The sequence below is a fragment of the Lycium barbarum genome, chromosome 5 (genome assembly GCF_019175385.1).
Source record: "Lycium barbarum isolate Lr01 chromosome 5, ASM1917538v2, whole genome shotgun sequence".
Taxonomy (NCBI): domain Eukaryota; kingdom Viridiplantae; phylum Streptophyta; class Magnoliopsida; order Solanales; family Solanaceae; genus Lycium; species Lycium barbarum.
In genome coordinates, this window is record NC_083341.1 from 123,885,641 (window position 1) to 123,903,806 (window position 18,166).

General features: G+C 33.1%; 1 protein-coding gene across 1 annotated transcript in view; it reads right to left on the minus strand.

Moving 5' to 3' along the window:
- Window positions 1-13,603: 13,603 nt before the first annotated feature.
- Window positions 13,604-18,166, minus strand: part of LOC132641369 (benzaldehyde dehydrogenase, mitochondrial) — a 5,340-nt gene continuing 777 nt past the window's right edge. The window contains exons 2-11 of the mRNA XM_060358335.1: window positions 17,135-17,272; window positions 16,904-17,046; window positions 16,657-16,810; window positions 16,339-16,568; window positions 15,926-16,015; window positions 14,787-14,960; window positions 14,568-14,705; window positions 14,274-14,411; window positions 14,127-14,188; window positions 13,604-14,045 (exon numbers count right to left, since the gene is read on the minus strand). Of these exons, the coding sequence (XP_060214318.1) occupies window positions 13,772-14,045; window positions 14,127-14,188; window positions 14,274-14,411; window positions 14,568-14,705; window positions 14,787-14,960; window positions 15,926-16,015; window positions 16,339-16,568; window positions 16,657-16,810; window positions 16,904-17,046; window positions 17,135-17,272 (1,541 nt within the window). The 3' untranslated portion in view covers window positions 13,604-13,771. The remainder of the gene's footprint in view (window positions 14,046-14,126; window positions 14,189-14,273; window positions 14,412-14,567; window positions 14,706-14,786; window positions 14,961-15,925; window positions 16,016-16,338; window positions 16,569-16,656; window positions 16,811-16,903; window positions 17,047-17,134; window positions 17,273-18,166) is intronic.

An 18,166-nucleotide genomic window follows, 5' to 3' on the forward strand; every position in this document is an offset into this window, starting at 1 on the left:
TGTGTAAAAATCGATTTAACGGATAAACTGAACTAATAAATATGCTATCGGTTAATCGATATCAGGTTATTGGATTAACAGTTTATAAACGATTTTATAATTTTTTTTTATTGGGTTATCTGTTCGGTTTTTTATTTTAAAGATTTAGTTAATGGTTAAACTGTTAACCCAATAAGCTTATATTATAATTATCTTTTATCCCTAATTATATATTAGTGGCTTTAAATTTTAATTTTTAAATACAAACCTTTTGGATCTTTGAATTTGCTGGCTTGGTGGTGCTGTTGATTACTGCTTTCTTTTGCGATTACTGCTTCTTTTGCATTTTATAATTTTTGTTTCACATTTTATAGTTTTTGTCTTGTTGTTGGTGTTTTCTTTCTGAAGAAGTTGGAGTAGGCCTTGTTTATGAACAAATGAACTAGAACTGACCTTATTTTGTTTTTGAAAGATTGCTAAAGTGCATTTTATAGTTTTTGCCTTGTAATTTGTGTAGACTTAATGCATGAAGGCAAATGAAAACAAGAGAAAGCAAAAAAAATTAGCGGAGCATTTTCTTAATGGTTAAACCGAAAATCTAACCATTAATGATCAAAAATCGATAAATCATAAATCGATAATGAATATCTTATTGATTTGGTTTTGGTTTAACATATTTACAAATCGAAAACCGATAAATCAAATAGTAATTCACAAAACTTAACCGAAGGCACCCCTAATTAGAAATGTCAATAGGCATACACACCACACACAGAAGATTTAGCATATGAATTTTGGGTTTGTTTCCTTAACCCCAAAGGCACAAAACACACTATAATGTTTGCCAAGCTCATGTTGACTTATAAACACACACACATACAAACAAATCACAATATGATCTTTGGTCTAGTTCAGGTTGACTAGACTAGTTTAAAGTTTAAACACACAAAAATAAACATAGATCACAGAAAGTTTTTACCATGATAGAGGCTCAATCAACAAAAATTGCGTGAGGGTCCATTACATTTTTACCGCATGAATATGTGGGTCATCTTTACAAATGAACTAGTGAAAACAAAAGATGACAAAATAGTGCATAGTACAAAACAAAAAGTCATTTTCGCTCCTTTGCTGATCACACACGTCACCAAACATACACCAATATGAAAAATTTCTTTCCCAAAGGCCAAAGAGACACCGTAGCTATTCTCAAGAACAAGAAACTTTCTACTCTAAATGGAAATAAATATATCAACTTTCTTATCAACCAACTTTGTGCTCTAAATATAATAAATCTATCAACTTTTTGTCATCCTTTTCTTTTTATCATTGTTTGGATTTGTACAACCACCTTCTCTTGCCAAAATTTTAAATTTTGGAAAAAAGAGAAGTTTCTCATCGATGAACCTTATTTTGTACATATATATATCATCAATATAAAATGTTTTATACATAGCTTGTAAGCACAATGTTCTTATATTTTTTTATAGAACTATCTACAGTGTGCTCATGCTTGTTGTAACCTTTACATATCCATCATGGCTGCATATATAACCTTCATGCTTGTTGGAAAATTCTGTCAACATAGAAACATAATTTATTAGAAAAGAGAAATAATATCAATATAGAAATTTGGTACTGTTTTCATTCTAAATAATGGTTCCCGCTAGCAAAATTAATGGTGGTTCACATATTCAAAATTATAATTTGATCTTTATAATATCACAAAAGAAAATATATCAATACTTCTACTCTAAGATAGATTTGGCAGAAGACAACCCTTAATGCAATAGTGTTTTTTTTTTTTTTAACAGATTGTTTGTGCTTCAAATCAGGAATGGAGAATGTAAATGTTGATAAAGGGCCTTCTAACCAAGCACTTCTATGAAATTTCCTTAATTCAAGTATGGAAATCATTTATTAAATACATTTTATTTATATTTTCAGCTTACCGAGGACATGACCTTAGATAGGAGGGTTTGGAGGACTCATATTAGGGTAGAAGGCTAGTAGATAGTCTCATTACCCTGCCTTATTAATAGTCGCATTATCGTAGTATCATTTCTTGTGCTCTAATTTATGCTATTATGCTATTATTTGTTATTTCCTGTGCTTTGATTATTCTATGTTATCTGTGTCGCTTGCGTTACTTCATTTCATTTCCATATCGCTTTGAATCTCTTAGCCGTATCTGACCTCTTTTTATGTTTTTATTGAGTCGAGGGTCTCTCGGAAACAGCCATCCTACCTTGGTAGGAGTAAGGTCTGCGTACACTCTACCCTCCCCAGACCCCACGTTGTGGGATTTCACTGAGTTGTTGTTGTTGTTGTATTTTATTTATATTTTACCTATTTCTTGTGTTTGATACTTATAATCTAAAAGCTATTATTGTAGATCAACAATGTTAATGATAAGAATATTCCACAAGATCGCATAATGTTTATAACATCAACTAGAATTTTGTCTTTGAGATCGGTATGAAATTTGGTTCAGAAGAGGAATCATATAATGCATACAATTCATATGCTGTGGCAAAAGGTTCTGGTATTCGAAAAGGTGTAAAGACTTATTTTTTCTTAGCATTAGCAGGATACCAAGTTGTCAATAAAGATTTGAACACCAATCTTTAAAGAATTTGCATATTTAATTTTAATAGCTGAATATGTGATTTTAATAGCTGAATAGAATAGAATGAATAGGCTTTTTTTTTTTTTTTTTTTTTTTTTTTTTAATTTTAACTATGCATTTTATTCATCGTAAGCATGCCAATACAGGGCTTTGAGAGAGCAGTGTATAAATCTAACTCTCTTAGAGAAAAAAGGAAGCAACCTAAAGTTGAGCTAACAGAGAAACTAAGATGAAGAAAATACGCTTCAGCACGAGACACATTCTTGACAAAAGAATTGTGTATGAGGTCCATCCTATACAAGAGGTGGGATACCTCCAAAAGTAAAGTGAAGATGTCACTTTGAAAGAGCTGGTCATGAATCAAGGCGGTTGGAATGTTGTCTCTGAGAATTTCTTCCTTGATGACCTGATAGATGGTAAATTCCATCTATCAACAGTGATCAGCCCTTTCACAGAGCCAGGTAAATTAGCAAAAGAGTAATAAGCTTGAGGCTGGTCAAAAGAATGGCTCAAAGAAGCAAGTTTGTCGGCTACTTGATTTGCTTCCCTAAAGCAATGATTCAAAGGGAAGTCCACTTGAGTTCGGAGATGTTTCAGTTCTTCAACTTCCTTGATAATTCTCCAAGGTGTCAAATTGTCGCCATTCACTGAATCAACTAATTACTTGGAATCACTTTCAGCTTGAAAAAATTGATAGTCCTTTGAGATGCACCGTTTGATTCCTTTTAATAAAGAGGATGCTTCTGCAAGGTTGCTAGTACCAATTCCTGCTTTTACTGTGTAGGCATAAATAAAATGACCATCACTATCTCTAATAATACTACCTCCGCCACACACAACATCTTTGCAACTACCATCTGAATTGATTTTGATAAAGCTAGAGGGGGGTTTGGACCAGCTGACTGTGATAATCTTCTTATGAAGAATGTTTCTATTAACCAATAAAACAATAGAATTTCATGTATAATTCACATTAATTCTACAGAAAGTCTTCTTTATCAAGAGAGAAGTATTATGAGAAATACTTAGTATTACTTGATACCGCATCTTGCTCTCCAAATTTCCCAAGAAGCAATAATAGGAAACTTTTCAAAAGAACATTGGAGACTGGATTTGATGGTTTGGACCTCCACCAAGCAGTCAGGAGTTGTCTATAAGAACCAAAATTCACAGATATCCCAAAAGTAGGAGCCACATGTTTCCATATATACTGGGCAAGCTCACCATTGTAAAATAGGTGATCAACAGTTTCAACTTTAGGACTTTTGCAGCATATACATTTAGAAGTCATAGAAATTCTCATTTTTGCTACCCTTGCATCAGTTGGAATTTTATCTTCAAGTGCTCTCCATACAATGAACCCCATCTTGAATGGAATATGTTTCTGCCAGGTCATGTTGTCTATCCAATTTTTCTGCCCCCTTTTCCTCATTAAATTCCAAGCTGAGCCTACAGAGAACTTACCTTGATCATTTGGCTTCCAAATAGGTCTATCAGGAAGGTTGTTCATGAGCACTGTACTAGTGTTGAGAATCAGATTAGTGACTTCCACAAGAAGAAGTGTATCCCATCCTTCCAAGTACCATTAGCCTTCATAAACCATCTATTGGAGATTCCTATTTTTATTTATTTTAAGGAGGCGCCACCTAATTGATTTTAAGGTGAATTAGGGCACCTAATTATTAACTAAGGTAAGGCTAACTAAACCCCGTTAATGGTCTGCTTAAATTTTAATTCTACGTAAGGGTTCTAATTATCCTACAGGGAAGGGGTTAGGCATCCTCTAGGATCCGTAACTACGGTTATCCGGCCAAACTTAAGTTAATTAATATAGTGCTTAAATTTTAGAAATGGCTTACAAGTATTGCTGAGATTTTAAAGGAAAGTAATGTTAGTTAAGATTTACGGAAAATATAATAATTTGTACAAAAGAAGACTTTAAACGCTACTTTAAAATAAGACTTATAAATGTTGCTTAGACTTTAAATGAAAGCAATAATAATGCTATTTAAAATAATACTTGTAGAAAATATAATGGCTCGCATAAAAGAAGATTTTAAATGCTATTTAAAATAAAGCTTAAAATGTTGCTAAGACCTTATATGAAAATATAGTAAATGCTATTCAAGATAAGACTTGTAGGAAATATGATAATTTACCCATAAATAATAGCTTTTGAGAAGAGATTTAGCAATTTTGAACTTTGGATAAATTATGTTATATGAATATAGCAATGTAGAAACATCTAGGCTTATAAATAGAATTCAAAAGGAAGTGAGTTTTCTTTTTCCTTTTATTATTTCTTATTAACTATGCTTAGCTAAAAATATGCGTGATTGATTCAAACTTGAAGAGTTATTTATAAAATATACTTGAGTTTATACTTGCGTATTAGTGACGTTTTGTAATGTTTATGATAAAAATATGATTCCCTTTACTTAAAATATATAATCATGCCATTTTGCAAATCAATTATTCCAAATAAAATAAATATTAGACGTTATAAATAGTTTTAACATGAAAAGAAGAGAATAAAACTTATAGAATTAATTGTTAGTCTTCCTTAAACTAACTACCCATTACTAAAACTAAACCTACTAATTCATTAGGATTTATCTAAGCTAAGAAAACAAAACAAACAAAGAGTTATTTTTGCATAATACAAATTAAATGCATAAAATAAATAGAGGGGTAGATAATTTAAATGGGCTCGGCCCATTTTTTTAAAAAAAGCTGCTGCAATCGGGCATGGGCTCAGCCCATTTTAAAGCTGCTACGATCTGTTTGCTGCTGTTGGCCTCGGCCCAGCAGAGATTTTACACACTGCTGCGGATGGGTTAGACACGGAAAAGATTTCGTTGGGCTTTTAGCCCAACACCGAATGTGGAAGAAGAACGAGTCCCTCGGACTCGTATATGATGGTCATGCATAAAATGAAAGGAAAAGGATTAGTATCTAATCGATGAATAAGGTTAAACATGTAAAAATACAAATTCAAAACAGGTCGGTAGGTTATGTATATACTGCGTATATTTAAGTATATCCCATGTATACACATTCATAAGTATGTATAGAAGGTTAATATTGGAAAGTTTTCGCCCCCGTCTTCCCGATGTTGCACGAGTTCCAAGGGATTTCACGAATCCCAGGCATGGCTAACACCGGGGAGGGTTCAAGCTTGATCCATAATGACCAATCTAACCTCCCTATTAATGTATTTTTCATGAATATACTACAAATATACATTTATATACATACTTCAACTGAAATATACTTGCAACGACGCATGAAATTTAAACAAACCAAACTGATAATAAACTATGCACGGGATTTGCTAATACATATTACTCACACAAAAATGCACATGATATAGACTAAGCATGTTCACGATATTCAACCCTTTGAAGAATTTAAAATCAGGCCTTTTGCATATATAACACGTGCATAGTTTAAAGAAAGTGTACTGCCAACACATAATACATACCAAGTCTAAACATGGCCGATTTGTGATATAAAAAAAAAACCTACTGAAATCAGGAGAGATATTTATGGCATTCGGCCCATTTTCCAGTTCATGTTCTTTACATTGACAAGGCGAAACACTAATATTTAACAACACCACATTCAAAAAAAAAAAAAAAACATTTAAAGCCACTGCCCTGCTCAAACTTAACTAGGAATGACATCTAACACAATACAAATTAAGTGACATGCTCAGATGGCAAAGGAAGCAGAGGAACTGGGTTTAAAACAACAAGATTTAGGACACAACAATATTTTGACCATGTCATTATTTCAACTCAACTACCTAAACTTTATGCAAAGCAGTTTCAGATTAACAAAAAAAAAAAAAAAGATTGAATTAATGCACAAACATGCTTGATTGGACCAGTTGACTCAACGCAGATTCACAAAAAAAAAGTAGCAGCATTCAACCAAGGCATTCATATCCGCGAATAGATACATTTAACGAACACAGAGATGGGATACTAAGTACAAATACAGGGGACTAACTCGTTATACTACATTTAACATGAATCGTATGCACACACCAAATTCTCAAGTTAACAAACTTCACATCTAAATTTGGGAGAGATTTGTCATACTAACACATAACCAAATCTAAGCATTTTTATCTAAATGTTCATAAGAATCAACCTAAAAGATATTAGACACAATCTGGATGACTCAGACCTTATTTTAAGCTGATACTTAAGCATACAGGATCACGCTACAGGTTGATATATCGCATATCATTACTAGTTGACACAATTAATCACGCACAAGCCCATATGAACACATAAATACAATTAAAATCGAGATTAAACTAGACCAAACTGAGACCTAAACATAGAGATGATATTAACTACTAAACTGAAAATTAAGCCAAACTAAGGCATGAACATGTAGATACCATTAACCTAAAAAAACAGTAGCAGACAGGATACTACTAAAGCATTAAACTGAACCCGAAGCAACTGGAACAACCAACATGTACGAACACACAAATACTTACTAAGTTGCTAACCGATATTAAACTAAATATGGGAGAGTTGTTTACATACTTAAAATAAACCAAACTAAATTATCATATATAAACATACTTAACCACATAAATTGACTAACACAGAAACTATCAAACTAAATTAACTTAACTAAACTAACATGTGATATACTTAAACTGCTAAAAGCTAAATAACATATGGCTAACCAAAACAAGACATAAAATGAACCAACAGAACAACTAAAAGGTAAGTGAACTACAAACTAATATATAGTTAGCAAACTACAAACTAATAGATAGAACTAATCAAATGAAGAATAAATAAGCAATGTGGACCTAACTAGCGCATGATTAACCCAAATTGATACATAACGTAGAACTGAACAACTACAGAACTGGAAACAGGATTAATCTGAGCTTAAACATGCATATACAACTACAACAACTACAAACAGGAACTAAAACATAACTAACCAAACAAATCACATAAGTAGTTTAAAGCACTCAAACAATTACTAAAAATTAACTAATAGAAGGTGTATTACCTTCTTCGAGTGTAGCGAAGTGAGATTTTCAGGCCTTGGATCCACACCCAAACGCAACGAATCCGAACCCGCTTCGATTAACAAAAGTTTCAAAAAAAAAAAAAACAGAAAGATGAAAATAGAAGTTCTGAATGCTATATGGCTATTTTGTTTACACTGAAAATGTAGCGACCTTTTCTATTTAGTTTTTTAGAGAGATCGAGGCGGCTGAAAATCCAATGCCTAAAACGGAACTTGAAGCAAGTATTTATAGGAGGGTGGAACCTCTAGGGTTTCAATGGGCGGGAATTTGAAATATAGATTCAAAGTCGAATCAAAACCCGTGCAAATCTGAACGTTGAAGCCCCTTCACGTGATTCGCTTCAAATTTGGCTCAAAAGGGACGGATCTTTTCTATTTTTTAGATGGGAAAGTCAAACTTTCCAACAATGAAGATGGATCCAAACTTGACTCTGTCATTAACAGAGTCGTTCACGAGAGAGGAGGAGAGATGGAGCGACTGTTAGGGTCTGATAAATATTTGAAGAACGGACAAGGCTTGCACGAAAAGGGGTGGACAAGTGTGTCCATGGCTAAAGAGGGATTAGGTTTTGCCAAGAATGGGGGAGAAGAGAGAGAGAAGGAGAAGGGCAGTTGGGGGGGGGGGGTGTGCGGCGCGCAAAGAAACCTAATGGTTTCATTTGTGAAGAGGGAACCGGGTCGGGTCAACGGGTAGTGGGCCGGATCATGGGTTAAAATAATGGGCTGAATCGGCTGAAAATGTGGGCTGGGTAAATGAGTTAATGTGGGCTGGTCGGATGAAAATAATGGGTTAATTGATTTGGGCTGGTGAATTAAAAGAATGGGCTGATTGTAAATGGACAGAATTAATATGGGCTAAATGAAAGAAACAAAATGGGCTTCTAAATTTAAATAAAAGACCTATTTTAATTACTATATTCTAACGTGTGCTAAAATATTACCTAATATAAAAATATGTAATTATTGGCGCTCGGATGAAAATGATGTCGTAATAGCCGTGCAATAATACTTTTGAAAGTCAATAGTGAATAAACGCTATTATTTGATTGTGCAAAAATAAATGCAATGCGTGTGCATAGGATGGTAAAAATGCTGAAATGGTTACAATGCAAATTATAATAATACTGGTGATAATGATAATGAAATAATAATAATAATAATAATAATAATAATAATAATAATAATAATAATAATAATAATAATAGTAGTAGTAGTGGTGGTAGTAGTAACTGTAGTAAAATAAAAATAACAACAGCAGTGGCTACAATAGGATAATGAAACGCCGGTATTAATAAAAGTTAATAATTGTAGTAAAGTATAAACAATTATTTTTAAAAGTTGCCCAAAAATACTAGAAGCGTAAATAGATATTTTGGAGGAAGGCGGGACAAAATTGGGTGTCAACATTAAACATTGCATAATATATTTATGTGACTAAAATCTTTTCATTAAGGATAAAATGAGAAACTTAAATTAAATTATTTCCAAATTGTTACAGCGGAGTAACTATTAAAACTAAACAATTTATTTAATTACCATTTTGCATTTGTTATATAACAACATGTGATTTATTATACAACAAGTTACTCCAATAATATAGTGAAAAATGAAAACAGCCAAAAAAATATGGAAAGACTTAAAATATCATGAGGTCAACAATTCAGAAGCCAAGCAGTCACAAGCGGGAGTTAAATGTCAAATTGAGGTATTCAATGTGAGACCGGCATTGTGACAAAGCAAAAATTTTAAGAGCTCCAAGTTCAGCGCGTGGTATTCAATTGAAGTGGGCCCGAGGCTATCAGTAAATTCATACACTCGTGTACAAGTGATAAGGCTGTATGTGCAATGCCTTTAAAGCATATAAAAGTGAATTTTCTAAAGTATCCTCAGCTGCAAGCAGGCATGCCAACGAAGACATGTCTGCTTCAGCTGTACCACTGTCTCTTCTTATATAAGAGAAAGAGAGAGAGAAAGAGAAAGAGAAAGAAAATGGGCCCACATATCCATGTGGTAAAAATATAGTGAATCCTCACATAATTTTTGTTGGTTGAGAGCTTTTGCCAAGGTAAAATTTTTGCTTGGACTCATGTTGCCTAGTTGAACTCAAATATGATCTTTGCTTGGACTCATGTTGACTAGTTTAAACACACATACACATACACAAACACAGAGACACACAAGAAATTAATCAAAATGTAGTAAGAGAACTGGTTTCTGAGGCCTATAAGAAGCCTCTTTACCTTGTTGGTTGGAGACACACAATTCACATAACAAACTAAGCAAGAAAAATCAAGAAGAGAGCAAGAGCATGATGGCAGATAAGGAAGGCAAGGGAAAGGGAAAAGCAGAGAAAATTGGAGAGAGTAAAAATGGTGTATTCCCGTTCACCCCCAAGAAAGGAAGTCTAATTCCTAAAGAGAAAAAACATGTTTCCACCATGATGGGTGAGAAAATTGGTCACTCCATTGTTTCCTTTGTCAAGAACAACAAAAACAAGATCAACCCTGACGATCATAAATCATCCTGAATGATCTTTAACGAGATGAACCAGAAATAGTTCCAACATCTGGCAACCAAGCACAAGAAATACCTGTCTAATTTTTATTCTGTTCTGTCATTTCTTTTACTAAGGTCTCTAGGAGGTTCCCAGTATACCACAGTGTTCAATATTGTTTATGCTATGCTTGTGAAATGTTGCTGAAATTGAATTGTGTAAATTTTCTCATATCTTCCCCTGTAACTCAAAAACCTGTTACAGTTCTCACATAATTTCATGACCAATCTATCTAAAAAGGAAAAAGGGTCAAATTTACCCTCTAAGTATTATTTATAATTTAAAATTGCCCTCCGTTAAAGTTTGAAATCAAATTTATTCTCTTCGTTGGGATACTTGTTATATTTACTTTTTTATTGATGAAAGTGTGACTTGGATTAAAAAATTAGCTACGTAAACTCTCAAATCCAATTATTTTAACCTATGGCCCGTGACCCGTTACCCATCATCTTTTTATTTTAGAAACTTTCAGAGTATTCTTTGAATTTACTTACTGGTTATGGTCTTTTTGGTTTTATAATTTGGTGCTCCCTCACAACCTGTTTGGATTGTTGTTACCTGTCTTTCCTTTTTTTCCCTGTCTCTTTCTTATTAGTTTCTGCCCTTTTTCATTCTTGCTTCTCATTTTTTTTTTTGAGAATAGTAATGTTAATCTTGCTTCTCATCTTTTGCCGATACCCTCCATTTCTGTCGACATCGTTTCCCCTCCTCCATGTAATTCTCTTTTTCTTTTGTTTTTGTAAATAATTTTGGTCAATGAGTTTTATTATATAATAAAAGAAATATGAAATTTATTTCTCAGATATAATAGATGTGCAGAGGAAGAAGATGAACAGCCCCTCTTTTGGATCTTGAGCATACATATTAGATGCGCAGATGAAGAAGATGCACTGAAAGAACTCTAAGTTGCCTTTCTGTTCTCTCTTTCGTTCCCTCTCTTTTCTAAAATAAAAGGATGATGGGTAAATGAGTCCCGAGTGATGAGTTAAAATAATTCGGTTTGAGAGTTTATGTGGCTAATTTTTTAGTTCAAGTCACACCTGTATTCTAACGGGGAAGATAAATTTGATTACAAACTTTGAATGAGAGCAAATTTAAATTATAAACCATATGAACCAATTTCCAATTAAAAATCATTGTGTTAACAGATGAATTCTACTTTATAGTTTAGACTAGATGCAAATGGTTGTGCTAGCACGGCCCCCACATTATATCGTCTTTTGCTTATTAATGTGTTTTTTTGTTACAATTTCTGCATGTCGAAAAAATTATCTTACTATGATTTGATACGAAATTTTAAAAAAATATTTTTGAAATATGTGGTCTAAAATAAGCCTTAAATATTTGTGTGGTTGGTAAATCATTTCATAAAATTAAATAATACATAAATTTAGAAATGTGTTAATCTTTTTGGGACAAACTAATAACGAAAGTAAGACAATTTTTTGGGACATAGGGAGTATACCTGTTGTTTATTTTTACTTAAAATCTATTTTAGAAATAATGATATGTTTTTATATTTATAACAATTAAGTATAAACAGGAAAAAAATAAACTTTAAACTTCTCATTTTATTCCTTTTAAGAAGTTTAATAGACACAAAAATATTAGGTCGTAGTTAAGAACACAAGCTTCCAAAAGTTCTATGGTTACACAAATATTATGACATGTTTAATGCCATAACTTTTAAAAGTTTTTTTATTATTTTTTCCTTAAATTTCTCGCTGAGCCATGCTATGTTAAACAAACTACAGGTAAAAACTTAAGCTCACAAAATGTTTATATCAAATAATATTAATCTACGATGATTAAGAGATTTAATGAGGTAAAAAGTATAAAATTATATGTATATTTTCCTTGAGTTTGTCCTATTTAGAATAATTATTCATATTATAATTTTCCATGTTACCAATACTGATATAGTTAGATTAGTTCGTTTGAAATTTTGAATAGTATAGTTATTATAGCACTAAAAATATAAAAATAAAGTCATCTATAATGACTGATTAATGATATCTGCATGAATAATCTGTGGGTCTCTTGATAAGATGATGTAGAGACATGTATGAGACACTCCAAGCAAATCATAAGGTTAACGTGGAATAAGCATAAGCAGAGAACAAACTTATCAATTAACTAAAAGGACTAAAATGCCATTAACAGATAAGTTAATCAAAGTAAGAAAATGCAATGTCAGTGGGCCCCTCGGATTCAACTGAGACCTCTAGCAGGTTTGAAATGGATAAACAACTCGGGACCCACAGGTATAATAACTTTTCGGCTGGTACATAAGTAATTAAACTAAAGTGGAGGGGTTTTCTTGTTCAGCACTGGACGACGATTCTGCCTCCCCAAACCCGTGCTTCTATGTAATACTAGATGGCCTATGCGCCCGGCCCGGCTAACACTTCGGATTATAGTGTATCTATGTATATGTAGTTGTGTTTAGATAATGATAATATATATACATATATACTATGTTCAAAATACAATTAATATAATATTGTAGTTTGTGCTCTGTATCTAGAACTTTATTTTATTCGTGTTTGCTAGGAAAATTTATTAATACTTTTTAAAAGAAAAGACTTGTTTAAAAAGAAACTATTTTCCTCTCTTTGAGATAAAACAATAGCAATATTTAAGCATTAGTTGATACTTTCAATTTTAATTCGATTAATTTAACGGTGTAAAATACTTATTATTTTTTATCAAATTTTAATTTAGATAATTCTAATTCAAATTATTAAATTAATTTTACATGTTTAAAACGAAACAAAGTAGAAATTGATTTTTTCCTTATTCTAAAGAGTCCGTCATTATTGATTTAATTGTTTGATTTTCTAAGCATTTGTTTTTTAACATTGTTTGTTTTATTAATACGGGATTCACTTTTTTTTTATATTGCTTGATTTTGTTAATATGGGATCCACTTTTTTTTCTCGTGAGTTTGGAGATGGTGAGTTTCACTTTTTTTACTTTTTTTTTTTTAATATTGGTTGGTTTTTATTTTTTTATTTTTTAATATTGGTTAGTGTTTAATATGGGATCACATTTTTTTTTTAATGCTTAACGGACGAAATGAAAGATGATGAAGATTCTGGACAAAAATTGAAAGAGGGGTAGACCTTTTATGTAAGAGAGTATTTTGAAAATAAAGACACCTAAAATGTGAAGAAGGAGACATAGGGCCTGCCACAATGAACATGTGTAGAGTCAAAATAAGAGTTGAAGAATGATTTATTAATTACCCTCAGTTTTCATTTTATTTGCCGAAATGCCCTGACGGACGACGAAACTTTCTCAAACCGGTGCTTCTATAATAGTTATTAAAATATTCATCGGAAAGATAAAACATATACGCAAGGAGGATATATAAGAGCGGAAATGACAACCGATTTAATTAAAATTTGTTGCCTGTTTACATCAATTGCAGTTTGCATATAAAAAAAGTTCCCAAAACAAAACCAACATTTTTCGTCATCAACTTGATATCATGATGGTTTAGTTTTATTTGTAAAAATTGCTGAGGAGAATTGTGTTTATAACCATGCTGGATTCTTCAATTGGGTCACAACTGCCTTCACTTGCAAGTAATTCTTGAGACTGTATTCTCCCTTTTCTCTTCCTTGACCACTCATCTTATAGCCACCAAAAGGAATTGTAGCATCAAAGATATCAAAGCAATTAATCCATACCGACCCAACTTTCAAGGCTCGTGCCAAGGTGTTTGCAGTGTCAATGTTCTGCGTAAATACTCCAGCAGCTAGACCATATCGACTATTATTAGCTCTCCTTATCACTTCATCAACATCCCTGTAATGAACAAATTCATATCATAAATATAAGTCGATCTGAAAACTTGCTAACAATATATATTCGGTCGGTCAGACATACTTAAATTTTAAGATTGACTGCACTGGACCAAAAATCTCATCCTGTGCAATCAGCATATCATCCTGACAATTGTACAATTTGTTAGTTATGACAATATATGGCCGTTGATGTTGAAAGTCATGTCCATTAAAGTGAAAATATATGTACCTTAACATTAGAGAAAACTGTGGGCTTAATATAATATCCCTTTTCACCAAGTTGCTCACCACCAGTTTCAAGAGTAGCTCCACTATCAACACCAGATCTAATGTACTTCAAGATCTTATCAAACTGTTTTGAATCAATCTGTTGTAACAGGAAACTCTTAGGTTTAATATTATTATCTTAAGAAAAGAATTAAAGGAAGGAGATATGCTTTTGTTTTTCTTCATACAAGAATTGCAGGATCATAACAATATTTTGATCCTGAACAGCAATAGGGAACGTAGAGATCATCAATACCTGAGGACCCTGCTCAGTGCCTGATTTAAACGGATCACCAACTGTGCGTTTCAAGGCACGTGCCTTTGCCTTCTCCACAAATTCATCATAGACTTTCTCGTGAACATAGGTCCGAGAGCCAGCACAGCAACATTGCCCCTTTTAAAATTAATGAAATTGGTGTTAGTATCTACCATGAACCTGACCAACACCCTATCCAGAAGTATAGACAGGAAATACCTGATTAAAGAACAAAGCAAAGTGAGCTTGTTCAACGGCTGTATCAATATCAGCATCCTCACAAACAATGAAAGGGGATTTCCCTCCAAGTTCCAAAGTCACAGGCTTAAGATTGCTCTTAGCAGCCAATGCAAGTATAGCTTTTCCTGTATCTGTTGATCCAGTAAAAGCAAGCTGTCGTTGAAACAAAAGTGAATCAGTGGCCAATCCAGTGCAATATACTGGTATCTACTTCCAAATGCAAACTAAACATAGATATGAATAGATAGTTCAAGTCATCACTTATCTACTCATTAGACTTGAATAAGCTACTTAGGTGCATTAAAGAAGAGATTGGAAAATGAAAATTGAATTCATTGAAAGAAGTTCCTAAGACACTACAGTTTACAAATTATAGTTTAAGTTGAAAGACCTTTTAAAATGATATCAAGAGAGGGAAAAGAGAATCTGATGATGTAACTAATATCTGTCCATCTCAGATGCCGACTGTTTAGTTGATATCTCCAGTCATATCAGCCAATGAGCCAGCATCTTAATAACAAACTCTAGCTTATAACCCAATTTATTTTATCAAACAGACCGTTCTTATATCCTAATACGTTGAGCTCGGATAAATTGTAGCACAGCTGGCTAAAGATTCAAGCGCTATTTACTCTATAATCCCATAATACAATCCAGAATTGGTTAAGAATTAAGAGTAATGCTAACATCAAATACTTCTAGAGTTTCATATGAAATGGGATCAACACTAAAGATGCACTAGATTTCCTGCATGAAATGTATGAGTTATGACATTTGCTTCTCTGTAATTGTATAAACATTTCATCTTTTCAAAATGTTGCAGAAGAAAGCAAGTGAAAAGATTTCTTCACAGTTCTTTTTGAAATAATACTAATAATATCAAATTGAGGGTTATTAGCTCATTTGGCAAAACTAGTAGCATTTGGCAAGAAAGGCATGCAAATGCCAATACATGAATTAAATGTTTGAATATGAACGAGAAGTAGTTATATTGTCTAGCAATCTTTCAAACCAAAACGATTTCCACCATATGAAGAAGTAAAAGCTGAAAAGCTAGGAATTTCAGATCTTCACACAGAAAGGACTAAAGACTGAAGAAAAATAACTAAAAAGTTTACCTTATCCACATCCATATGACTACAGAGAGCAGCACCAGCTGTGGGACCAAAACCAGATATGATATTCAAAACACCTTCAGGCAGCCCAGCCTATTAGTGTTAACAGAATATTAGAAATATCCCATAACGTAGATAACATGTAGCAAGTGACAACAACAATGTATTAAAAAGAAAATAAGTTGAGTTGTGGCATATCCTCGTTAACAAGTAGATGCTTCGATCAGTTTGTGATTGTTATTAGCACTTCAGTTACTTGGTATAAGAAGTATTGAAAAATTTCAGATTCTAGGATATTCTGTTATGGAATATTTTCATAAAATTTGAAAAGAAATCCCATGCTTTCACTCAGATATGATGCCAAAAAGATGAAAGTTCATGGACTTGGGCAATAAAAGAGGAAATTTGGATGGTACCTCCTGCAATAGATTTGCTACATAGAATGCAGATAATGGGGTCTGCTCAGCTGTCTTTAGCACGATACTGTTGCCAGTAGCTAAAGCTGGGCCAATCTTCCAAGAAAACATGAGAAGAGGAAAATTCCATGGGATAATCTGACCAGCAACCCCGATTGGTTCATGCAATGTTTGAACATGATATGGTCCATCAGCAGGAATAGTCATACCATGAATTTTATCTGCCCAGCCTGCAGAGCCGATAGGACAACATAAATACTTTCAGGGACACGAAATAAGTGATGATATACTTGCTTTCCATTTGGATTTCTGACTTACCAGCATAATAACGGAGTAAACGTGCAACCATTGGTACTTCAATCTTAGCAGCCTGTTCATATGGCTTCCCAGTGTCCCAAGCCTCGAGTGTTGCAATTTGATCGTTATGTTTTTCAATCAGATCAGCAAAGCGCAACAATATCTTTGACCTTTCCTACAGTAATGAACCATGGAGGATTAGGTGTAATCTCACATGCACAACCATTAACATAGCATAAGAATGTACTAAGAGATAAGAAGTGGATACATAAGCAGTCATTCTGGGCCATGGTCCTTCATCGAAAGCCTTACGAGCAGCACCAACTGCCCGATTAATATCTTCCGCATCACCTTCAGCAACATGTGCAATTACCTCTCCTGTCCTGGGGTCGAGGGTCGGGAAAGTCTTTCCTAAAAGCTCAAGGAATTAGCTCCATTGTACAACAAAGGGCCAAATATAAACTCCATTATGGTGATTGACACGGATTAAAAAATTTACCTGATGCAGCATCAACAAATTGCCCGTTGATGAAAAGTTTATTATGTTCCACATTGACAGTTGGCTTGATGGGTTCCTCGAAGGCAGCCGCTGTGCTGTATTTATTAGCAGCTATTCCCCTCAGATGGGAATTTTTTCCTAAACAATATAGTTTTTCTCAGAATAATTCTCTAAAATATCATATAACATCTCAGAATGTCATCATCAATTCTGTAGGAAGAGCAAAGAGCAGCAAAAATCTCCCAAATCGAGGAGAAGGAATGATAATGACGCGTTGTAAAATGTTGTGCGAATTAAAGAAAATTGAAAGAGGACTATTAATCCTCTTTCCAGTTCAACCAGAAATTAGGAATGACATGTATTTGGATATCTGTTACCAAGTACATACAACATTTTCTGCAGTTACTGCAATTTACAGAAACAACCAATTTAACAAGTAATGCTTCACAAAAAAAAAAAAAAAAAAAAAACAATCCTTTCATCCAGATTCTGCCTTTGAATATCTTATAAGTGCAACACTCAATAAGAGTAACGGCTTAAAATTCAAAATGGTCAAAGTGAAAAAGGACTACAACTTTTTAATATTCATCCATATTCAGCCTTTGAATTGTTTACAAGTACAAGGTTGTTGACAAAGACTTTAACTCTGTATAATATTCAAACATTTCAATAAGAGTTCTGGCTTAAGATTCAGAATGGTCAAAGTGAAAAAGGATTATAACTCATGGTACTGAATCACATGTAGGTTTTAAGCATTCTTAATTATGAATTGATTATAATTTTACTAAAACATGTTGATCCTTCAAGTTAATTTCTTCTTTTTGATTGTCCAAGACTAGATCTTTTAGCATCCTGGGCGGAGCCAATGTAGTAGTTACATGTTAGGTACAATAACTTTGGCTCATATCCTATATTTGTTTTAAAAATTCATCTCATATGTATGAATTATCTATTCAGAACCAGTAATAAAAAAGAAAGGATCACATAAACTAAAAATCCTGGTTCCGCCTCTGATCCTCTGATCCTGAAATA